The sequence below is a fragment of the Chanos chanos genome, chromosome 3 (assembly GCF_902362185.1).
Source record: "Chanos chanos chromosome 3, fChaCha1.1, whole genome shotgun sequence".
In the NCBI taxonomy this organism is placed as follows: domain Eukaryota; kingdom Metazoa; phylum Chordata; class Actinopteri; order Gonorynchiformes; family Chanidae; genus Chanos; species Chanos chanos.
Genome location: NC_044497.1, coordinates 51,440,532 through 51,465,468, shown reverse-complemented (window position 1 = coordinate 51,465,468; position 24,937 = coordinate 51,440,532). Strand labels below are relative to the sequence as shown.

At 38.5% G+C, this 24,937-nt stretch overlaps 4 protein-coding genes and 1 long non-coding RNA gene across 5 annotated transcripts; 4 read left to right on the top strand and 1 right to left on the bottom strand.

The window, feature by feature from the left end:
• Positions 1 to 371: 371 nt before the first annotated feature.
• Positions 372 to 7,319, top strand: pde6b (phosphodiesterase 6B, cGMP-specific, rod, beta). The gene is made up of 22 exons (XM_030768037.1): positions 372 to 842; positions 1,832 to 1,984; positions 2,306 to 2,395; positions 2,518 to 2,658; positions 2,743 to 2,817; positions 2,911 to 2,975; positions 3,091 to 3,157; positions 3,280 to 3,327; positions 3,453 to 3,602; positions 3,768 to 3,911; positions 4,040 to 4,105; positions 4,390 to 4,536; positions 4,672 to 4,779; positions 4,890 to 4,999; positions 5,238 to 5,325; positions 5,424 to 5,524; positions 5,691 to 5,798; positions 6,236 to 6,299; positions 6,416 to 6,490; positions 6,694 to 6,777; positions 6,877 to 7,024; positions 7,261 to 7,319. The coding sequence occupies exons 1-22, from the start codon at positions 372 to 374 to the stop codon at positions 7,317 to 7,319; spliced, it is 2,562 nt and encodes an 853-aa protein (XP_030623897.1).
• A 3,558-nt stretch (positions 7,320 to 10,877) lies between these two features.
• Positions 10,878 to 12,447, bottom strand: LOC115807829 (uncharacterized). Its single transcript, XR_004025208.1, has 4 exons — positions 12,328 to 12,447; positions 11,630 to 11,684; positions 11,412 to 11,510; positions 10,878 to 10,961 (listed from the first exon to the last, which is right to left on the bottom strand). It is a non-coding gene; the product is annotated as an uncharacterized LOC115807829 (long non-coding RNA).
• Positions 12,448 to 13,527: 1,080 nt separating this feature from the next.
• Positions 13,528 to 14,145, top strand: hspb9l (heat shock protein, alpha-crystallin-related, b9-like). Its single transcript, XM_030768036.1, has one exon. It carries the CDS (start codon positions 13,528 to 13,530, stop codon positions 14,143 to 14,145), a length of 618 nt encoding a protein of 205 aa, XP_030623896.1.
• Positions 14,146 to 15,921: 1,776 nt separating this feature from the next.
• On the top strand, positions 15,922 to 18,728 carry LOC115807163 (zinc finger protein 233-like). The gene is made up of 6 exons (XM_030768035.1): positions 15,922 to 16,110; positions 16,523 to 16,658; positions 16,805 to 16,883; positions 17,529 to 17,668; positions 17,921 to 18,053; positions 18,701 to 18,728. Exons 1-6 carry the CDS (start codon positions 15,922 to 15,924, stop codon positions 18,726 to 18,728), a joined length of 705 nt encoding a protein of 234 aa, XP_030623895.1.
• Positions 18,729 to 22,244: 3,516 nt separating this feature from the next.
• Positions 22,245 to 24,589, top strand: LOC115807162 (plasminogen activator inhibitor 1 RNA-binding protein). The gene is made up of 8 exons (XM_030768034.1): positions 22,245 to 22,479; positions 22,703 to 22,820; positions 22,911 to 23,051; positions 23,268 to 23,339; positions 23,549 to 23,623; positions 23,759 to 23,924; positions 24,140 to 24,322; positions 24,545 to 24,589. Exons 1-8 carry the CDS (start codon positions 22,245 to 22,247, stop codon positions 24,587 to 24,589), a joined length of 1,035 nt encoding a protein of 344 aa, XP_030623894.1.
• Positions 24,590 to 24,937: the final 348 nt, after the last annotated feature.

Below are 24,937 nucleotides of genomic sequence, written 5' to 3'. Positions count from 1 at the left end.
CTTCCTAAATGTTTTTCTCTTTGACGAGGAACCGAGAGTCTGAAGCGAGAAAAGTTGGTTAGTTGCAGCAGAGGGATCCAACTTTGATGCAGATCACCTGATCAGTTTTGCATGATTAGATCCTGGCTCACCTTCAACACTATTAGGAAACCTTGCTGATGACAGTTGGATTGGACTCAGGTTGCCCCTGTTGCTGCAGGTTTCTCTTCTTCTCACCACTGGGTCGTATCTTTCAGTCCTCCTTTTTCTGAAGACTGGGGATTATATGGTGGAAGTATCTTTTATTTCTTTTTGGCAACAGTTTTTGTGAAATTTTCTAGATATCATTACTAGCACAGATTGGGAGTGGGGAAGGAGATCCCTAACCCAAAATGAGTGTGAAAAAGGAAGATGTGGAGAAGTTTCTGGATGCCAATCCAGATTTTGCAAATGTCTACTTTGGCAAAAAGCTCAAGGCAGGGTCTGTGGCCTCGGCCATGGGCATACCAGAGTCCAAGGTGGATTTGGAGTCTTTTAGGGAAATGAGTCAGGTAGAGGAAGGGGAGATTTTCTTCGACCTCATCAGAGACATGCAGGAAAACGTCAACATGGAAAAGGTGATCTTCCGAATCTTAAAGAGAATCAGCGCTCTGATCCATGCCGACCGATGCAGTCTCTTCATGTACCGGCAGCGAAATGGGATCGCTGAGCTAGCTACGCGACTCTTCAACGTGAACACTGAGTCGGAGTTTGACGATTGTGTGGTGCAACCAGACTCTGAGATTGTCTTCCCACTCGACATGGGTATAGTGGGGCATGTTGCCCAGACCAAGAAACACGTTAATGTCAAGGATGTCAGTCAGGTAAGATGCAATGGTCAACAAATTCAAAGTTCAGGAAATTCAGCTTCAGTGTTCAACAATTAAGTGTTCCTGTTAGCAAGATACAACATCCCTTTAGCTCTCCTAATGGAAAAACAAGCATACTTGGCATATCTATATCTCAATATCTAGATGACACACTTTCATAATATCTAGATGACATGCTTTCAGTTCAAGGTCATCCTAAACATGTGTCATCAGCCTGAACATGGTGAATGTAGACGTGGGGTTATGTCTTTCTATGTAAAATACTTGATTTTGTTTAATGTCACAAGCTTTCATGTAAATATATTGCATGTATATTTTAGGCTGGGTAAATCCTCTTCACGTAATCCCACTTATTTCAATATCCAATGACCCTTGTCATCTCTCGTGGATTATTATACCTGTGACATACATTAGTGTCAGCAGTAATCCCTAAGGCATCTACCTTAATTTCGCACTGTGAAAGCATGTTGAAATACATGATGCTTTGGCCTCATTAATTATTTTGATGATCTATGAAATTATATTGTACTATATTTTTGTGAAATAACTTGTTATAATATTACATGGCAGTATTTTAGTAGTCTTTTTAATAAAAAAAAAATACATTTCAGCCTTGGTACATATTTATATGTTTATGGACAGATATTTGAATGCAATGTGTTCATGTATGGTCATTTTCATAAACTGGAATATGCTAAAACAGAAAACCTTTCATTTATGGCGCAGAATAACATTGTCATTCTGAGATTTGAATGACACACATCGACACAAAAATTTTCACAATGCAGATCCTGTTTGTAACTAACTATCTAACTAACCAACTAACCAAATAAATAAATAAATAAATAAAAATATAAGGAATTAAAAATAAAATGAAAATGAATCAATACAGAAATCTGTTGATTTTTACAGACTTTGGAAAGCACTTCGCTAGTGGGATTCCTTTGATATGACTTGATTTTTTGCTTTTCTGATTATTCCAGAATAGTCACTTCTGTTCATTTGTCGATGAACTGACTGATTACACAACACGCAATCTCTTGGCCGCGCCCATTTTGAACGGCAAAGATATGGTTGCAGTAATCATGGCCCTCAACAAGACCACTGGCCCTCACTTTACAGATGAAGATGAGGATGTAAGTAGTAGACTGGCCAGAGTCAAACACTCAACACAATCATCCACAAACACAATCATCAAAAACTGATGAGTAAAACAAACCATGTTTTATCATTTTTTGCAAATTACAAATAAAAAAACCCAGGAATGCTTTGGCTTTTCATGTTCAGGATATTTCTACTTTTCCGGGGGGGGGGGGGGGTTTGGCCTGGCTGTCTTATTCTGTATCATCGGCAAACAAATTAAAACATTCTAAAACAAACTCTGCGTTTGCAAAGAAACTCCTGTGTGAAACTGCGTAATATACTGGAATCTTCTATACTTTGTTCTTGCCTCACAGCTTTTTTTAAAGTATTTGAAAGTGGGATCCTTGAACCTGAAGATTTACCATCTCAGCTACCTTCACAACTGTGAGACACGTAAAGGACAAGTGAGTCGATATTCATTCTGTGCATTTGTTATGCACGTTGTTTTTTCTCTAGAGTTTACTTTAATGCAGATGTATAATGTTTAATGTGCTTTTTTCTGTTTCTTGGCTTTCTCTATGAACAGGTCCTATTGTGGTCTGCCAACAAGGTATTTGAGGAGCTTACAGATATTGAGCGTCAGTTTCACAAAGCCTTGTACACAGTTCGAGCATACCTCAACTGTGACAGGTACTCTGTGGGCCTGCTTGACATGACCAAGGAAAAGGTGTGTTCAATGTACGATTTCTGAATAAATGAGTTTCAGATGTTTCTGTGGAGTGTTGAGCTTCAACATATTCTGTGTTCTCAGGAGTTCTTTGATATTTGGCCAGTGTTGATGGGAGAACAGGCACCATACTCCGGGCCTGTAACTCCAGATGGCAGGGTAAGAGATCACATTAACTGCTTACTAGATTTGTAATGGGAATTTTTTTAATTTAACTGCACATGACTTGATGTGATTGCATTTTTTCTACAGGAAGTCATCTTTTACAAAGTCATTGATTACATCTTGCATGGAAAAGAAGACATTAAAGTTATTCCGTGAGCTTTAACCTTTTTTTTTCTCATTTATTTTTATGCTATTATGTCCATAACATTAAATATTTCATTCCAATCATTATGATATAGCCCTTTTGTTTCCAATTCATTTTGACAGAAACCCCACTGCAGACCACTGGGCATTGGTTAGTGGACTGCCTACCTATGTTGCAGAAAGTGGTTTTGTAAGTATTTCTTATTCTGAAGGACTTAGAAAGAAAGTAATGACTGGAAACAGTATGATTCAGATTGATTGCAACAGCATAATGCCACATCTTCACACATGCTCTTTGCTTTTCTGTTAAAGATTTGCAACATCATGAATGCTCCTGCAGAGGAGATGTTCCAGTTTCAGGTAGAAGAACCACAGTCTTCTCAAAGACTCTCATTTTGTTTTAGTTCAACATTCTTTTCATACAAGTGAACAAATTTGAATTATAGAGTCATAATTTGGTGTTCTGTTTCTTCTGTGTCGTTTAGTCTGAAGCTTTAGATGACAGTGGCTGGACCATTAAGAATGTGCTGTCCTTGCCAATTGTGAATAAGAAAGAAGAAATTGTGGGTGTGGCAACTTTCTACAACAGGAAAGATGGCAAGCCATTCGATGAACAGGATGAGCAGCTGATGGAGGTAGAACTCTTATTCACTCAAAAGATATTGTTTAGCACATAAGATGACATCTGTCAACTTAAGTAATCACTTGTAATTCAGTATATGAAATGAATCGTTAAGATCCTGTGATTCAGTCTTGACTGGTGACCTGTTGACCCATTTAACCATGCATTGATCTGACAGGCTCTGACCCAGTTTCTGGGCTGGTCGGCACTCAATACAGATACTTACGATAAGATGAATAAGCTGGAGAACAGGAAGGACATTGCTCAGGATATGGTGCTTTACCATGTCAAGTGTCGTGATGATGAGATCCAGGATATTCTGGTGAGTCTGATAGTGGACAACTGGTAGAGGTCTCTATACTGCTCTGCAAGTCAATTTTTAATGATGAAAAACACTTACAATTTGTTTGCAGAATTAATTACTGAATTGTTTTATTTGATTTTTTAAAGAAAACCAGAGACGTTTTTGGAAGGGAACCGAGAGATTGTGAAGAGGATGAGCTTTTGCAGATTCTGGTACACATCACTTTACGTTTTTTACTGGACATTTTTAAATTGTGTAAACATCATGTTGTCTGATAGATGCCATGTAGTGGCAGTCGAGGATGACCATGCACCGTAGAATAGTACACAAAGCAGTGCAGGACTATGTAATGGAAAGTGCTGGTCAAAGTCTTCATAGTGCTGTCACTCATGAATATGTCACTGCTGTGTTAGTTATTAACAGTAGGAAGTACTTCTACTAAATAAATCTGATCACAATCACAGATTACTTACAGCACACAAATTTTATTCCCCAGAAAAAAGAACTTCCAGGACCCACAAAGTTTGAGATCTACGAGTTTCGGTTCTCAGACTTTGACTGCACTGAGCTGGATCTGGTGAAGTGTGGAATCCAAATGTACTATGAAGTTGGAGTTGTTAAAAAATTCCAGGTCCCACAGGAGGTACAGCACCTTTCATAGTGATTTGTGATGACAGAGAACATTTCAAGTGTACCAAAAAGTTTAAGAGTTAACAAGTAACAAAAAAAAACAAGCATTGTGATTGCTGAGTAACTGTCCTAATCCATTTTCAAATAGGTTCTGGTGAGGTTCATGTACTCAGTCAGCAAAGGCTACAGGAAAATCACCTATCACAACTGGCGCCATGGCTTCAACGTGGGACAAACAATGTTCACACTACTAACGGTATAACCCGTATATATAGCGCTTTGGTGTAAAGAATTTTTGAGTTCTATGAATCTGAGAATAACACCAAGAATCCTCTGACTATCATTATTTTGCTTTTGTGGGACCAGACGGGACAGCTAAAGCGATATTACACAGATTTGGAAGTGATGGCTATGATCACAGCTGGCTTCCTGCATGATATTGACCACAGAGGCACTAATAATCTCTACCAGGTGAAGTGAGTATATGAAATCTTTTTTTTTTTTTTTAAATCTTTGTCATTTTCTTAGTGTAAATGCAGTATGAGCAAGCAGTTTAAGAACAAAGCGCAGCCATATTTGCGTTTTATGTAATAATTAAAGAGAGATCGTAAGTATGAGATTAACTTTTTTGGCAAAGACTGAATTCAATTTTTATCAAACTGTAACAGTCTGCAGTGCCTGCACAGTGCTTTGTTTCTTTTTATTTACAATCAGATCTCAAAATCCACTAGCCAAGCTACATGGCTCATCCATTCTGGAGAGACACCACTTAGAATTTGGCAAGTTTTTGCTTGGAGATGAGGTAAGGGTTTCTGCTTTACACGTGTGAGGCAGGATTTTTTTGATGACCTCTCTCCACAGTGATAGTTGATTAACAAAGATCTTAATTCTTGATTTTAGTCTTTGAACATTTACCAAAACCTCAACAGAAGACAGACGGAGCATGTCATCCACCTCATGGATATTGCCATTATCGCAACTGACTTGGCATTGTACTTCAAGTGAGTTATTAAGGTGTAGATGCTAACAGCATAGTCAGTTTGGTTGCTACAAATTCTATGTATTCTTAAATTGAAACATGGTAGAAGTAGTTTGTAGCTACTATTTTTATATTGCAAATATAAAAGAAATAGTGAACTCTGTCCGTCACATTTCTGTTCCCAACAGAAAAAGGACAATGTTCCAGAAAATAGTTGACCTGTCACATACATACGAGGATGAGAAGAAGTGGGTTGATTTCATGTCTCTGGAAACAACGAGGAAGGAGATTGTGATGTGAGTGCAGTCAACACACATAATGAAAGGGGATCCTGGAAAGATGACAACCTACACTTATTGTCTTTAACTTTTGTAACTTTAAATAGGACTTCACAATGAAATGTACAGTAAATTGGAAATTATTAAATGTTGAGCTCTGTTAAATCATTTGAGAATGCTACACAACCTATGCTATGTAAAGATACAGTCATTGTTTTGATGTTGGTGAAAGTGTGGGCGAGCCTCACACGATTTGACTCAGGTGTCTCAGGTGTTTAAGGGTAAAGATCTGTGAGATAACAGATAACTGGAAACTCCAAACTAAGAGGATACAAATAACAGCTCCTTTTTTTGTAGAGAAGTCACTTACCTCCATAATTCCATGGCATGACAATCTTATTTGTTGATGTCATTTCTCATGTAATTGATGTTATATAATATCTCTGCATTTGTAGGGCCATGATGATGACAGCATGTGATTTGTCTGCTATCACCAAGCCTTGGGAAGTACAGAGTAAGGTGAGTCTGGACAACCACACCCCTAGTCTCCATTGTGGACCTGTACGAGAAGTTAAGTATCTGAGTTCATTCTTTGCGCGTAAAATACCTGCTTGTGATTAATTGCTTTCCTATAGGTGGCTCTGTCTGTAGCTGCAGAGTTCTGGGAGCAAGGTGACTTGGAGAGGACTGTCCTTGAACAGCAACCTATTGTGAGTGCCTCTGTGTGTGTGTGTGAGTGTGTGTGTGTGTGTTTAACTATGGGGTCACTGAAGACATCTCTTTTTAAAATTCATTGTGGAGAGGAAAAAGTTGTAGTTGGCTCAATAAATAATGGTATGAAAGCAGAGAGATGCCTAGTTTTTCTCCCTCTGATATACACGTGCATGTTTTTGACTGTTCTTTCCATTTTAAGCCCATGATGGACCGGAACAAGGCCGCAGAGTTACCCAAACTTCAGTGTGGTTTCATTGACTTTGTGTGCACTTTTGTGTATAAGGTATTGAAGTTGTTATATTCAGCTTCTCTGTAGTTACAAAAATAACTCACTGTTCTGCAGCTAACACCTCACTGATGATCTAAAATCTTGTCTTGGTAGGAGTTCTCTCGTTTTCACCCAGCTATCCAGCCCATGTATGATGGTATCCTAAACAACAGGAAGGAGTGGAAGGCCCTTCAGGAGGAATATGAGGCAAAACTCAAAGCCATGGAGGAGACGGTCAAGCCTAAGGCAGAGATTGAAAATGGTAAAAAGGGTATAAATTTTGCAAATGTTAAAAAGTAGCATATATCAGACCTTTCTTACTTCTTCCATACATCTGTAAGATTTTTTTTTTTTCCTCTGATATTTTTTTATTCAAAAGAGTTCAAAAGTTTATTCAAAAGTTTAAACAGATATGTTAAACAATACGGGTTGTGCAGGTAATAAAGGGGTTGTTGTACAAATGATGATAATAGCGGTTTTCTTTTTCCTGCGATGCAGGTCCTGTCCCCAACAATACGGGTGGCGGGTCAGGGTCCAAGACCTGCTCAATCTGTTAGAGTTCTTGGACCATCAGGGAGGACTAAGGACTTTTGGGATCCAACAGAGCCACTGAGATTGATGATTGAAAAGGGGAGGGAAGAGCCCACCTAAGAAAGGGACCCTGGAGCAGAGTGAGTGGGATACGTATGGCCAATGCCTAAAATAGTATGAGCAAAACCACTGGGACAAGCAGGTGCTAGGCACCAAATTCAGGATACTGGCAACTGTCAGGCAATTCAGATTTGCTTACAGTTTGCATCACCACCATTTTTAATAGTAAAGTTTATGTATCTTCTCCTTCAACTGTACATCTTCTCCTTTCATCTGTTTTCTTTGGGTAATAATCACCCCATTCCCCTTATTAGTTGGAATGTGTCTATTGGAAAGAAAGTTGTAATTTATCTACATCAAAAATGAAAAGATAAAAGATAGATTGTTTTTGACAGCAGAATGTTGACTAATTCATTGTATCCACAGATGATATGCTCATATTTTTGTTATGAATCATTGCAAGAATATCTTCAAGTCTCCATTCAACCTCTAAATTATTAGCTGACACCTAGACCTAAATATTTGGTCACTTTGAGTCACACTGTACTGATATATTGTTGAGAGCATAGATTAAGAGTTAATTTGAAGAATTCATGTGGTACATTTGAGCTCCAGTAATTGAATGTCATTATAATAATGTTCCACTGATGTCCACCCAGTCAATGATTATTTGCATGGGAGAAAGTGCTTCACAAAGTGTGAGTCATACCAATAGTATGGGGCACTTGTCTATGTATTGCATGCGGTGTTAACCCTGCTGTGATATTGAGGAGAGAAAAAAAAACACATGCATGGATATACAAACCCAGAATAATTTAAAGGTCTGTCCTTCACAAAGACTTCCACAGCTGTGTCAGTCACAAAGTGGCCAAGAGCACCAACCAAAGTAATGAACATGAAGACAGTTTACTGTTCACTGTGTTTTTGGAATGCAAGTAATACATGGCCAGTGCTTGTGGCAAAATGCTTTTTTCTAATGATGGGCAGTCTTTTGTTACCATTTATTTAATGTAGACATGTTTTGTCCATTACTCCTGACATATTCCATAGTTGTTGTTGGATCCCCCCCCCATTTCTAATATCAACTGTTTTGTGAACATGTGTAGTCTGGTAAGACAAGCCCTTTACTCTGTCTTATAGGTGCAAATGATGAGAATACTGAAGCCAGTGGCCTTTATATTATATATACAATGAATTCTCAGCTAACCATTGGTGACATTGAGCCTACAGAAGTTTAGTTTTTCATAAGTATTTAGAAATGGATATGCTCTCCCTTTATTTGTATCTTCTTCATCCCAAGTTGCCCATGAGATGCCCACTACACAACATCAGTAGTTGTAAATGGAATAAATGTAAATATTATTAAACGAATATGCATGTTCTATAAATAAGCATGAAGTAATAATGCCTCTGTATTGTATTATAATAAGAGTATTCAAGTGTATGATGGAAGTGTATCATGCTTTTTATTTCAGTTTGCTGCTTTTATGTAGCTTGTATTTATGTAAAATTATGTGTTAAATTTATAAAACAAAGCTTCAGTTAATCAATTCAAAGTCGATTTTTAATTTTCACAGCTGCAAAAAGAGTGGAACGGGTAATAATTGTGGAATTCAGTTTCAGCAATACAGGTCTTCGTTAGTATAAAAAGACCTGGATTAATATGAAATATCATAACGCTTCTAAGTTCTAACTCCAAGTGTATTTGAAATAGAATTTGTTTGATTAAAACAGTAAAGCTTCTTTCTCTGTACGCTGTCTACAAATGTCGATTAAAGCAAATGTATTTTTATGAAGCATGAGCAGCACAAGCTATTATTTCTATTCATCATTAGCCGTTTATTATCTATTCTGATTTTCCATTCCATATAAATAGTTGTTCACAAGTAAACAGGTCAATGTCACGTGACTAATCGAGGTTCATCCGAGACAAAGATGGAAACAGTAGTGGCTTATTACTGCCTTTAACTCTCCAGAGTATGTGTTGTACTATTTCTGAGTGTCTGTCTCAAGCAGTCCTTTAATTAGCTTGTCATCTCACAGCCGTCTATGACAGGTGAGTCACTTCTCGACAAAGCCTCTTATATCCCACACAGCAGTTTCCACGCATCTCTCTCTGGACATTTGTAATCTGTCAAAGTTCTACACAGAAACACGTTGTCCACAGTGTCGTTTTTGTCATCGTTCTCTAGTTGTAGGGGGGCGGGGGAAATGTTGATTTAAAAGTTTGTTTGTCCAAAGGAGTTTTTCGACCTGGTCTTTCATATAGTTTCAGTATTTTGTAATAATCATGAACAGTTAGCGATCCAAGTAAATATGTATTATTCATATTTCATTTATGTATCTGCAGAGAAATACAAACTACTCTGAAAAGAACTTTATCTCTCACTTTCCACAAACACTCTGGGCAGAGCTAAATAAGGTGTAACTGTGTAATGTAATTGTGTTAGCTCAGCACCTTCTTATATTCGCCTGTGACCTGAATCCTGGGATTTATGCTAAACCTTGTGTGGATTACACCTTGGTTTCCCTCCATAAACCTTTTGTATAGCACAGCTGAAGGGTACAGGGAATATTTGACATATTTTCATTTTTACTACAACATTAATACAACAATGGTCCTATTATTAGTTTCTGCTATATTCATAAATGTACTGTGTGAACTAAAGAGTGATGCTGGTCTTGGCTGTCTTCTGGCTGTCTTTGTCTTAGAGATTTGCTATGGGCAACACCTGTGATGGATTTTCCACTTATTGAAGCGACACAAAGGAACAAAAACAGAACTGGCGTTCCCACAATGCAATTAGCTTGTCACAGTTTTACCTCAGACAATGTAGTGTCAGTTATTGGATTCCAATAAGAGAAAATGCTAAAAGACAATAATAGGTGTAACCGATAAAACAGCAAAGTAGCTTGACCTATATATTGGTGGATATTTTGAGGGGAATTGATAAAAGTACAGTTACAGGACTCACTAAATTTCTATATCAAGGCTGAGACAAGGTTGTAATTTCAGTTTGAGAGGTGTTGTGGCAAATGAAGTCACCTTGTCATATCACTGTGTTTGGTGATCAGTTTATGTATTGACAATTCATTTTTATGTACCCAAGTACTGACTTCCCTCTGAAATTTGTCTAGATTTCTTTGACTGCTGTACATTTCAGTTTTGCTACACATTACGGACCAGTTTAAGGCCATGCACTAAAGTTGAGGAGAGAATAGAAAACAGTTTAAATCATTGCTTTATATACAGGAATCTGAAACATTAGAGAGCTGTCTACCAGTTTAAAAAAAAAAAAAAAGACCCTTGCCATTTGTGTTGTTGACAGGAGTTTAAGAAACAGACTTAGTAAATCTCTGATCAGGTACGTGTTCAGGATTGTCCTATAAGAATGAAGAACTGACTTTCTTCCAAATAAACAATCCTGTCTTTTGAAAGCAAACCAATTAAAACATCATGCTAACTCACCAAATTCCATCCAAAGACAGAGATGATTGAAAAGCTAGGAAAAACCCACACAATATTTTTTTTGAACGAAACAGTTTATTGAAAAATAGAAAGTTGGTCCTTGTTGTGAGGATTCATTTCAGGATTGTGTCAGAGTTCGCTGTAGAGAAAAAGAAATACAAATGTTAACTACCCCTTGTTCTGACAGTATACGTGCTGTTAGTTTGGACTTCCTTCCTAACAAGAACCAACAGCTTTCATCAACAGATTTCACATATCTTAATTATTTAGGGCAGTACACCTAATGATCGATTACACCTTATTGGTGCAACATAACAGTGTGATTTCGATATAGAAAACGGTCTCAAGTATGTCATATATTCAGATTTTCAACTGAGATATGCTGCTCATAATGAACAAATAGATGGGGGGGGGGGGTGCATTATTAATTCAGTGTCTTAAGAAATTAACAGAAAACAAACTGCAATTCCGCATCAACGAACATTTAACTAACTGAACTTCACCACATAAAACCAACATCACTGAATGATTAGTTTTACTTTGATCTCTTCGATTGTTACGGATATTGCTGCTCCAAAACGTGTCCTACCTTCAGCTAGCTGTTTATAGATGCGCTCTTGTTCCTCTCTTTGTTTCTTCTCTGCCTCCTCAATTCTCCTCTCCTCTGCAGCAATTGGTTTCAGGTAATCTGTGCATTAAAAGGATGCAACGTCAAGACCATAAACGCATCACCATATACAAATGCACAAAAGCATGGCACTTTGAAAATGGCTATAAAAGTATCTGACATGTGAGAACACTTCTTACCGTATCTCTGTTTGCCGTAGATGATTCCTATCAGCAAGGCTGACCATCTTGCAGTCTAAAATCAGAGATTGACAACGTAACGACTGTTAAAATTCACCAAAACGTCAAAGGAGTTTAAGAAATGGGCAATGACCGCCACATTTGACAGCAAGCTAGTGCCACAGACTGGCTATCAGGTTTGCTAAAGGACTTCCCAAGGACTTCGCAACGCCTATGCCCTTGCCGCTAACTAGAAAGGTTAGGATCTACCATTGCCCTAGCGTTGACGAATCAAATAAAATGATAGGTATTCAAGGTACACCTGTCGTAAAATCTGACATTAGATATAGGTTCAGCTAGATGCTGAACATGGCTAAGGTAACCTACATGCTTGGAATGTTAGCCGGTTAGCTAAGCTAGCTAAAGAACTAAACCTAGAGTGTAATGCATAGTTATCCATCACCGACTACCTAGCGGAGCTATGCTAACAAGCTATGGCATTGAAATCGGAACGTTTAGCTAGCCAGCCAACAAGGATTGCTAACCATACCAGTATTTTAGCCTAGCCGCTAACCAACTAGCTCTCGGCTAGGTATCTTTGTTACTACCTTTGTATTTACTTACAGTTGACTGTACAACAGATTATGTTGCAAAATAAAGACCCATTTCATGCCAAAATCCCAATAAATTACACGGGATATATTACAAAAGAGTCCAACCTTGATAAGCGGTGAGACTTGCACCGGAGGAACCATTTTCAATTCTTTAGTTAGACAAACTTTGTCAACAACTGCGTAGAATCCGATTAATGATACGTCAGAGGAGCAACGTGAAATAACGTTCGCTCCTGAGGCTGTCACAGATTTCTGACAGGCTACACTGACGTTTTTGGATGGTCAGTTAATTTACGTTTTAAAACGATCAGTCAGAGAATATGAAAAAAGAAAAGCATAAAAGGAGAAAAAAAACCCCCCAAAAAACAAAGAATTAAAGGTATTAGAAACTCAGCGAAGTGCTCGAGGGGCGCACGGGAATGTCAAAAACTACTGCCGAGATCTGAGCGATACCTTTTATTTAAATTAAGATTTAAGAAACTTGCTCTTGACATCAGCTGTCAAGACGTCGGCTATATTTCAGCGTTTTGTGAATAATCTTACGTATTGTTCCATTTGAGTGGAAAAACTGTTTAGACACGTATCACATATCAGTATATTTAGTACAGCTGTCGTAAAAGTATATTAAGATGTGATTTCAAAAGAATACTTTTGATGTGTCACAGGTTTTCCACTCCTGTTGAGTCACTTTAAGACCTACAGAGGAAGTGACATTCAAATTTATTTACAGTATTAAATGTAAAATTATTTCGGAGCTACTCAGTCTTTAATGAAACTATTTTAAATTTAAATACAAGCATATCAATTTAAGTGGTGTGTTTGGAATGATGGCGCAAAACATTAGAAAGACTCCAAACAAGCTTAAACATAAACTCAAGCTTAAAAAGACAACTTCTGTCTCGAGCATGAAGAATGATAAGTAATAATAACACGCTCAAACCTTTGTGTCATCATTTTACTTGATTTTTGAACGTGTGTCTACTTGGTATCGTAGTCCCCTCCCCCCATGGTCATTACAGGAAGCTATGCAGGCCTGTCACATTAGCCACTGCAAATAGAACAATGATGTACCCCTTTGGCATTTAGCACTTGGACTGCAAAAATATAGGCAGCTTGTTTTGGAAGATGACTGCACCTGCATAGTCATAGCACTCCAGTACAGTCTGACATGGTGCTGAGCTCAAGCAGGAATGCACTGGAACTTTCCATGGCAGAGTATAAAAGCTCCATGCTCTGTTTACTGACGCAGAACCAGCGAAAGACCAGACCAAGCAAGAGAGTCTCAGCACTGGAAACTAAGCGAAGATGCTTTGCCCAACCTCATTTCAGCCTTCTCTAAGCCCATTCATGGACCTCCACTGGCCAGTCCGCAGTCTCTGGCCAGATACGAGACCACTGTTCTTTCAGATTGAGCAAGACATGATGAGACACATGCAGGAGATGAGGCACAACTTGCAGTTCATGGAGTGTCTTCACCGAAAGATTTTTGAAGAGATTGATCCTGTGTTGCCATCAGTAGCATTTAAGCCAATATCTTTTCAGCTGGGAAAAGAGAGTGACTGTTTTGCGGTGACTCTGGATACAAAAGATTTTTCTCCGGAGGAGCTGTCCGTGAAACAAGTGGGAAGGAAGCTTCGGGTGAGTGGGAAGACCGAGAAGAAGCAGGATGATGGAAAAGGTTCCTACTCTTACAAATGCCAGGAATTCCGCCAGGAGTTTGATCTTCCCGAGGGTGTTAATCCTGAGACAGTGACCTGCGCTCTCACCGATGGAAAGCTGCAGATAAAGGCCCCTAAGGAGGCTGTGCCCGCGGGGAATGAAAGAGTGGTGCCAATTGAATGTCGACCTGCTGCAGTTAGCTCTCTACCCAAGGCCTCAGAATCTGAGAGTCACACTGCTGAGGCAGATGCCTCTAAAAAGTGAAATCAACATCCCTGCGCGACATATTTAAGTGGACATTAACATCTAAGCTAATTTGCTGTCAATGATATGGAATTCTTCATTGTTTTCAATTCCGTATACTTAGTTATTAATTTGAATGATATAAGGATGTACTAAATGTTTAATTAAATGGGCTTTTGTTTGTTTGTACAAATTCGTATACATACATCACTTGATTTAGTCTTGCTGAATTGTAAAAAATGTTGTAAATCATTGTGAAAATCAGTTTTGTAAAGAAATGCAAATTAAAGTGTTAAAAATGATTTGTGTGATCACTTTTTATACATCACCTGGGACTTAAGAGTTCTTACAGCTCTTCTGTGTTTTTCAGATATAAAATAAAAATACATTTTATTTGAAACTTGTCTAACAAACTTGTAAATTCCTTTTCAATTTTATGAAACAATCATTTATTTAAGTATAGGCCATTAAACTGGTATGCCAACATAATTAGGAGCAGGTTGTATTAAGATTTCTCAGTTAGCAATTGTTTATCCACTTTATTGGATTTCATTCAGATTTGTTGGTACTTTTACTTCATGCTAATTCCAGTTTCTAATTGAAAATTGTTTAATTGAAAAGTATTTCAGTAGCACAATTTAAAGGCCTGCTTTGAGATCATAATTTTGAGGTAAGCTGTAACAGCAACTCAATGGTTAGCTATTAATTAACAGACGTCTTAGCTCATCATGCACTGAGACATTTAGATCTCAAAATATTAATCTCTTCACATATTAATCTCTTCACATAGAGATGTGTAATTTTAAAACAAACGTTAATTAAAGGCTCTCGTGCTCACAAACGCAAAACTCGCTTTGTCCCTTTAAGTAATATTATTCACAAACTGACATTTACGTCATGGCGAGAGACGTTCTTTCCGGAAGTATCTGTATTCTGTCAAAGTAAAGGTTCGCCCGTCAAAGCAATTTCCACCCATTGTCAGAGATCTCTATTAGGTATAGAGATTCTGTAAATACTAGTTTCTATCGTATAACGTATCGCCACATCATACTCATACTGTTTAATAGGTTTAATAAGATGTCTTTCTTTAATTATCATTAGTTATTGTGTTTAAATGATGTTGGAACACGAAATACCGTACACACACCTAAAAATCATTGTTAACAGTTGATTAAATGAACATGTGTCTAACTGCAAGCCATTAATAACGGCATTTCACAAGATTTTGTGAGATATGAATATCATGGGTCATTCTGCATGCAAACTAAGCTCAAATGAGTATAGACTTTATAGATATATCTATGATTAAACTACCAAATAAATGTTCCAAAACATAGCGGAACAAAACATAAATTCTTTGCAGTCTTTTCACGTGTTACAGTACTTCTGTCTGGCAAGCATTTCTTCACGTTTGTGACGTCAAGGTAACCGGCAATATGCATGCTCTTGCTAAATTTGTACGGGGATCTCGGTACACGAAGACACTTGATCGTAGGGTCCTAGCGCAATAAGGACGGAGTTTGCACCATATCCGTTGTCATTAAGTCAAAAACATGAATATTTTCCATCCGTATACATACATCCATCTGACATATTGACAGAGATTAACCAGCTTTATTTTTTCCATTTGAGATTTTTTGTTCCTCCCCACTTAATGGCATTTGTTGAAAGCGATTGTTATTTTGAAAAACGACAGGAAGTTGCCCTGAAGGAAGCAAGTTTCAGTTCACCGCATTGAAGCACTAAAGCTATGTTGTGGTACGGGTTGATGTGGAGTACACAAACACAAACAGTAGAATGACTACTCAAGATATATTTCAGATGCAATTTTCTTCTATTATGGAGGTATTAGTAAATACTGCAATTGCCGAAATGGGCAGACAACTTGACGCAATTTCTGCAACTGTTTTACCTTTGGAGATAACCCACTCTCGATTTAATAGTTCCCTCAAGAAGAAATTGCAGATGGAGAATAAAATCAAAACCGTGAGTGTCTATGCACGAAAGCTGAATGAATTGTATCATACGCACTGACAAGCAGTTACTTTCACTCAAGTTAGCATCGCCAGTCAGACCATTCATAACTGAGTGAGAACAACGTTAGGGATCCCTTAAAATAATTCTAACGTCTGTTTAAAAAGCTGATCTCAAGTCCTTCAGCATAATTTCAATTTCACCTTTAACTACTGTGAAAAAGTAAATATGATTAAATCCCGACCCGATGTATTAGTTGCTAGTTTCTTCAGAGTCAAGTTTTTGGTTAGCCTACTATATTATTGATAATACATGATAAATAAAAAGGTTAAATGTCCTAAATTCATACTGTAATGTTGCATTAATTTTTGATGTGGTTGATTGTCCATGACTCGCCATTTTTCTCATTTTAAAAATTTGGCAGCGTGAATTTGCTTACTTCATGGAGGTTCTTGGCAAAACAGCGGTGGACAAAATGATGATGGTTTTCAATAAGGAGATATTTCGGAAGGGATCTATCCAAGCCCACCAGACTGACAGGAGCCAAAGTCTGCTGCAAAGTAGGCCTATCTATGCAGCCACTCCAGCTCAGAAAGGCACTACAGAATCTCACTGGGGTAAGACATGTCACTCACACACCGAGAATCAGCTGTGCCCATTTTTGTTTTTCTTACATTTTTTTTTTGTCTTTTTTGCCTTTTTACAGACGCTTTAAATGTGAATACAGAACACAGAAGTCTGACAGAATATGAGCCCTATGCAGATGAGGCTGATATACCCCCTGAGTCAGCTGTCAGCCCAAAGGAACAAGATTTAAACAGTAATGAAGAAAATAACATGAACTTAAGTGGGGACCACAACAGTGTGGCCCAATCGAAGACAACAAAAAATTATATTAAGAATAGAGAAGGTGTGTACACCTGTGACACTTGCGGGAAAAGTTTTAAAGAGAAGCGTAAATTCCGATCTCACATTAGGGCACACTCAAAACCTTTCAGTTGTTCTCAGTGTGGAAAATGTTTTGCTTGGAAGAGTGCACTCGACGTGCACACACGACTACATTCTAGAGAGACACTATTCAGCTGTGAATTGTGCAGTAAGGTGTTTGCACACAAAAGCTTTTTAGAAGTCCACAGGCGTAGTCACTTCACTGAGAATTTAATCAGTTGCGCACATTGTGAGAAAAAGTTTCCTAGTGAGCGCTCATTAAACCGGCACAGTTGCCATGCTGTGACTTACAGCTGCTCCGTATGCGGAAAGATGCTTCGGACTAGAAGTCGTTTGCGCGACCATGAAACAATTCATACTGGAGAAAAGCCATTCTGCTGTGAAATTTGCGGCATGTTCTTTAGTTGTGAGAGGTATCTGAAAAAACACCAGAAAACTCATAGCAGACCTCATGTTTGTGAAATCTGTGGAAAACGATTCAGCTGCGCTACCGGCGTGAAACAGCATAGGCTCGTTCACACGGGAGAACAGCCTTATTGCTGTGATGTATGCGGCAAAAGATTTAGCCTCTCAGGTAATCTGAAAAGACACCAGATAGGTCACACAGGACAGAAACTACATGGTTGTCAAATATGTCAGAAAAGATTCACTGCATCACATTCTCTGAAAGCGCATATGCTGAGCCATTCCGGAGACAAACCGTTTAATTGTGAAGTATGTGGTAAGGGTTTTGTCAATCCAAACTATCTTAAAAGACACATGATGAACCACATGGCAAGGAGACCGTTCGCATGCTCGGTTTGTAACAAGACGTTTAGTTTTCCTAGCTTGCTTAAACAACACATGTGTAAACACATGGGTGAAAAACCTAGAGTGCAACTCACGAAAAAGTACAGCTGCAGTTACTGCGAGAAAAAGTTTTCATTGAAAAGTTCACTCTCTATACATCAGCGCGTGCACACGGGAGAGAAGCCTTACACTTGCCGAGTCTGTGGCAAGGAACTTCGGTATGCAGGCAGTTTTGCTGTGCATATGAGAGTCCATACGGGAGAGAGGTTACACGCTTGTGAGAAGTGTGGAAAAAGGTTCAGTCAAAGCGCTCACCTGAGAGCCCATCAACATTTGCACAGTGGTTTGAAATCATTTAACTGTGACAACTGTGGGAAAAGATTTGTAGATCCTAGAAGTTTAAAAAGTCACAAGTGCAATAACGACAGTAAAACCTCTCAATAACTATGTCAAGACATACAATTCCGCAGACAGCTGTGGCATTAATTGTCGCCAGTCTCAAAGTCCTCTAGCAGAAGGAGCAACTTGCACATAAAAGCCAATAATTATGATGTAAGTGGTACATTAGACACCATCTGGGGTCAATGCCTCCTGCCTCAGAAAGTTTAAAAGCGTGGGAGTCCATATTTTGTCCGTTTAAAGGACCGCATGGAAATGGAACTGATGGACAGACTTGACTTTTCCCTCAGTTATGGGGGTCCTGATCGCTGCAGGTAGATTTTTTTTCATTTCCGCGTGAGTGGATTTTCTCAGGTAGATCAGTATACAGTGAACATACAAGTACTTCCCAGTAGTCCTTATTTTGGTAATAAACACTTCTCAAAAACTGATGGAGCGTCAAATGTTTTTTGGATGTATTTTTTAGTACAGTGACCTGTAATGGGGTCAATTGAAGGTTTGGCTGGTAAGTTGTGTAGGTTGGAGCTTACAGTTTCAGAAAAGCTTTTTTTTCCCTTTTTTTTTCCAAATGTAGTTTTGCACCATGAGGAAAATTGTGAATATATACCTCCCAAATATTTTTTTCCAAGCTTGTCAAGCTGTTTGAATATTTATATATATATCTTAAGCAGTATTTGTATAGATGCATCAGGGGAGTCTATTAGATTATATTCTCTGAATTAATATAAATTTGAAATTCAAGATATGTCTACCTGTTGCATGCTAAATTTTGCAATTCATCATCAGATAATACCAGATGATTTCTGTTTACTGTGTGAATCTTTCTGTTTTTGGAACCTGTGGCTTTTGATAAAGTTGTTATTGAACCAGTGTGTTTTTGTTGTCATGGACCAATGTGAAATCCTGTAACCCTAACAGGAATTTAGGGAATTCTGAGTTTGAGTTTTTCCTGTCACTCCAATCTGACAAGATAGCATTAATACAGACTACAGATCCATGGATTTTAAAGAAGATGCCACAGAGCCAACGATGTAAGATATGACCAACTGAACTTAATGGAGTATTGTCAATAATTCCTGGTTGTACATTGGGTTTAGTTAAATGAAAGCTCTCGAAATTGCTCTTTACAAGCACAAATACACAAACAAACCTCCTTTACAATGTCAGCAGATGTTTGATAATTATTAACCTCCTTTATGGGGGTATTAGTTGACAAAAACGAGCAATTGTTGGGTGTCCTTAATGTCAGAGTGGAAAAAGAATTGTTTCCATTAAGTAAAGAGTGAAGGTCAAACAAAACTCTTAAGATGCTATTTCTCCCAGACACAACTTAATGTGGAGTTAATAATAATGTTGAACACCAAACTGAGAGGAAACCAGGAGTAGTCATGAAAGGTTGCTGACTCAGATGAAAGCATAATATTAGCTCTCAAAGATAAAACTAGTCAATGCCTTCAGTCTGTGAGATGTTAAGACACTGTTGATGCTACTACTAGTGCTTCAAAATTTTCATCTGTAAGTTTTTTTGGACAGTGCATGAATAAAAACTTGAGGCTGAAATGATTTGTTGTAGATCATCATTATATGAATGTTTTGATTTTACTGACACCATTGACTTGATCTAGATTTATTTAGTGAGTTAGTTATTTAGTTAGTAAGGAGTCTAATGAGTTTTTGAAACTGAGGAAACATGGAGTCATTCATTCTCAAAGCCGCTTATCCTAATTAGGGCCGCGGGGGGTGCTGGAGCCTATCCCAGCGTTCAATGGGGAAACATATTCTCAGATGTACAAAAACTTGTTTCATGTTTGAATTGACAATCTGGTGAGAAAGTGTATATTCACACTGTGGAAAGAAATACATAGCTCAAAAGCAATTATTACTTATTATCATCTTGACAAAGTGTAGATTTTTCTGTAATTCTTTTAAGTGTATAGTGCATTTTGTAGACGGTACTGGTTAACCATCACAAATGCAGAGACAATGTGCAAATGTTAAGCTGCTTTCAATGTTCAAACTGCCCTTGTTCTAAGGCTTTTAAGTCCAGATATTGTTTAATTATGCATTTCTCATGTTCAGGTCCAGATATAGTGTCTAACTACACATAAGCCGACACACACCAATGAAAGAGCTTTTTGTTGGGGAATATATGGAGAAATTTCGAGTTTAAAATAACCAATAAGGCCCTCACAGTAGTTCATTCAGGAGAAAAGCTCTTTTGTTGCGTCAAGTGTTGAGAATGGTTCAGTTGCCCAAGCAAAAGTTAAAACACGGAAACTTATCTACAGTGGAAAGCAGCTATTCAGCTGTAGCACTTGCAAAAAAAAAACCCCAAAAAAAACACAACCTCAGATGCCTATACAACAAATGCTAAAACATTCTCTGCAGTCTGTTCTCTTCAAGATCACAAGTATGGTCAGGTCCCGCTGGGCAAAAATGTAAACATGTATCATCTGTGTCAAGGCTTTTTCTCTGATCAGTCAGATCTAATAGCTTGAATCGTATGGAAGGTAAAGCTTTTTCATGAACAAAATAATGCCAGAGTTGCAGCTATTCAATCCTTCTTAAACAACATGTGTAAGGTATGTATACACTGCGGAGAGGTATGAAGGGAATCGTACCAAACTTAAAAAGCATAGCTGCAGTTACTGTTGAAAATGTGTCATGACAAAAACTTCTGGGCCATAGAAAAGCGTTCTCACACAAGAGGAAAACCATTGTGTGACAACAGCAAACTCGGAGTACAGATGTAAAGGCAGGCAAAGCAGAAAGTGTTTTGTTGTGATAAATGTGGCAAGGTGTTCAAGCAAACCCACAAGAAAAAGATGCACATATTGCTTAACTGTAGTAGAAATGAACAAAGGTATGCACGCATATGAAGTGTGAAAGATCATAGTCACATTTGGATTAAATTACTTGGGGTTTGAAATGATACATAATGTTATTCATATTATAGTGGAATGTAGAGTGGCACATGTGATAGTGCAGGGATGTTAACAACGTTTTGTTTCACTTCCTTTTTAAAGTTAGAAATTTTGGTCTTTTGTGATACAGTTCCTCAGTGTTCTGGACAATATACAAGGGATTGCTGTAATTGAAATACATTAGGTACACAATGTAGACTAAATGATTCTGTGGGTCTGAGATGACATAAGTTAAACGTTTGCGAGCGCGAGCAGTCATGAACAAGCCAAAAACAGGCTAAAACTACACCACACCAGCGTTAGGCCTTGTCGACCTAAAGTTCAATCAGAAACTACTTTGTACAAAAGGACACCGGCTATATCCTGTTGTTTAACACAATCTCTAAACGTTTAAAGGCTGATTTATACTTCTGTGGCTGCGTCGCTGCAATTACGCCACTGTCTTGAGTTTCTTCAAACAATAGTGACTGTAACTGAGCAGATCATGTTGGAGTTGCAGCTTATAAATGTTGAACAACACAGTTACTTTAACTGAAAGTACTGTAACTCAGTAACTCTTTTCGGGGGCGAACATACTTGTCACTCAAGTTCTTCCATCTCTTTGTACAATCCGTGACGTCCAAACTGATTTTTGAAGAAATCTCTTTCCGTGACTTTACTGCAGTCTGGTAGTCTCTGTAATGTGGCAAAGGAGAGTCGTACAAACGTCCCCATGGTTTGGTCCAATCACAGTTGTTGCGGTCTGCGTCGCCGCGACGTGTCGTTAATCTCAATCTTTAACTTTTTCAATCTTTTACATTTATGTGGAAGTGCGCGTCAGGCTACGGAAAAGGGTACGCGGCTATGTGGATTCGACGCAGAAGTATAAATCGGCCTTAATTAAGTAAGGGGGCGGAGACTGATTGATTACAAATTAACCTCCGTCTTGGCGACAGTCACGTTTCATAAATTGTATTGCAACTGTCGACAGCATTTTCTTCCCGACCATCTCTTGTATGCTTGTTTCAAGTGATGTTCACTTATTTTGTCTGATTGGAATTTCGCAGTCGTTACAAGCGGTTTTGATCGCTAACCTGGGTCACTAAAATGAAAGATCTATCGGAAGATAGTTCAGGTAAGCTAGATAATGGATATGGATGTGCTATCACAAACCGCTTTGGCCAGCTTCTTGGCGACGAGTCCGATCCTTTCGACATCCTGCATGAGGCGCAATTAGAAGTACAACAGAAGAAAAAGAAAGATGTGGCAAACAAGGCCTCATCAAATAAAGCTGGAAAGAAGGAATCTCAGAGAGAGAGGAGGACCTTAGTCCCAATAACAGGCGAGTGAAATACGCATCAGTTAAAAAAAAAAGCAAGGCCGCATAGCTGTAAAATTTCAGACTGAAATTCCTCTCCACAAATGAATAAACTTGCTTGGTTAATACCATTTCAATGTCTGTGATATTTGTTTTGTTATACGGATTAATTATTTTAGCCACTTATTTTAGGATTCCTAGTTCGGTGCGAAACTCTGACAAACTCGTTTCTCATGAAACTTTACAGGCCAGAAAAGTTCCGCCCAGGTTGAAATAGTGAGTCAAGAGAGAGGAGGAAAGCGTGTCACCTTCAAGGATCGGAAACCAAATGCTAAGGACGACTCTGTGGGGTTTTCCATAGAACGGTGAGATTTTAAATAACTGATTTAAGGTCTCATTTTTCTCGAACTGTAAATGTAACCAAGTGTATCATCGTCATTCTTGCTCTCGAAAAGACCTTCAGACCAGATTGATAGAGCTGGAAGAGGCAGTGGGAGAGGTCGCGGAGGCAGAGGAGGAGGGTTTTTCAAATCCACGGATGGCTTTGATCAGAGGGGCAAGAGAGAGTTTGAACGCCACAGTGGTAGTGATAGAGCGTAAGAATGCCTCCTGAATAAGATTAATTTTTGAAAATTAAACGTCTGATTATTGGGGCCAAATTGATATGATGTCCATCACAAGAGAATCCACTGTCTATGACCTTAATTTTCTACTGAAATACATTGTATAAACAGTAACACAAGGGGGGGGGGTGTTCTATGAAGTTTTGTCCTTCAAAGACTTTTTAAATGTCGTTCATTTGACTTAATCAGAAGTGTCCGTGCAGAGGAGAAAAGAAGAGGCAGTGGACCACACAACTGGGGATCCATGAGGGACCAGATGAGGTTTTAATTAATTTACTTAAGATGGGGCTGTTCATTCATTTTCTAGCATTGATTATATTTGGTCATTGTTTTCTATTAACCGAGCTAGGACTTGGTCAGAGCCAGCATGTGCCAAGTGCTTAGAGCTCTTATGGCAGTGGATCAGGAAATGTTAGTGCTGGTGTCTTGGTTTTTGTTTCCTTGTTTATCCTATTCATTTGGTTCTGCAGTGCAGTAGTTGATGGGGAACCTAGTGATGAAGTAGGCGATGATATTCAAGCCCCAGATGCTGATGGAGAGAACCAGTAAGTGTGTCATGTACTCTGATAATGTCCAGAAATACTCCTGAGATATTAGTATGTGCTGTCCTTCCTGTTATGTTTGAATCCTTGCTATATCAGATTCTTCTTGGTAAATAACACCCCCGTAATCCCCTGCAGTCCTCCAGAAGCTGAAGCAGTGGTTGAGGTTGCCATAGAGATGTCCCTCGATGAGTGGAAGGCCTTGCAGGAGCAAAACAGACCTAAGAAGGAGTTCAACATCCGAAAAGCAGACACCAGTGTACCCTCCAAAGCTGTTGTCATCCATAAGTCCAAACACATTGAGGTAAAAGATTTCCTTCATATTAAACCACATGTAGACAGTGCAAATCTTTCTGGTCTTGGAGGTTTTGACTGACTTCTTATCAATTATCTTATTTTAGCATTGAATGGTGTATACATACATAATTTTTTCAACATATGTGCTATTGAAGTAACCAATGTAATAACTGCAATTTTAGGTTAGGTTTTTATGTATCTTTGAATATTTTTTTTTTTTAGGGCAATAGCGAAAGTGAAATTGTAGTTTACCGCCGTCCTGCCAATGACATCACCTCCCAACTGGAGATAAATTTTGGTGACCTGGCTCGGCCATTTCGTGGAGGTAGAGGTGGACGTGGAGGTCGCGGCCGTGGGAACTTTGCGCCTCAAACTGAAAGATCTCCCCAAAAGTTCATGGAAGTGGTCCGTCCGCCTTTGGTTGTCTGGTCACTGCATACGAGCAAAAGAAATTTAGTCTTTCAAGCACACACACTTTCTATGAAAGAGCAGTTTTCACTGATGTTTCCAGTAGTGCCAGAGCTATGACATTCTCGAATGTTGCAGTGATGGATGGTAACATCTATAAAACGGTCTTGAGAGTAGTGTGGACTATTGCAGCATATGTACTTCTTTATTGTTCCCCAGGTACCAAATCCTAATGACCCAGAAGACTTCCCTGCCCTGGCTTAACCGAACTGGGAGAACAGTGCTAAACCAGCCTTGACTTCATTTGGGTTGTTCCAGGCGTGTGTGGGGGGTGAATGAGACTGCACTTGAAGTTCTAAAAAAGGAAAAAAAAAAAATGCACCGTGGTTTGTACGTTTCTGGATTCTGCCTTTCGTTGCGATGGGCTTGTATTTAAAATAAATCTGATTGACAAATGCACTTTAAGATGTTGAACTATTTTTTTTTTTTTTTTTTATAATTTTGGCATAATCCCACACAGACTGGGATTCTGAAAAGGCCTCATTTTGTGAAGCAGCTTGTAAATGTTAGCATGGCGTGATGGCAGAAACGTTAGTCGGAAGTAATTGTGTT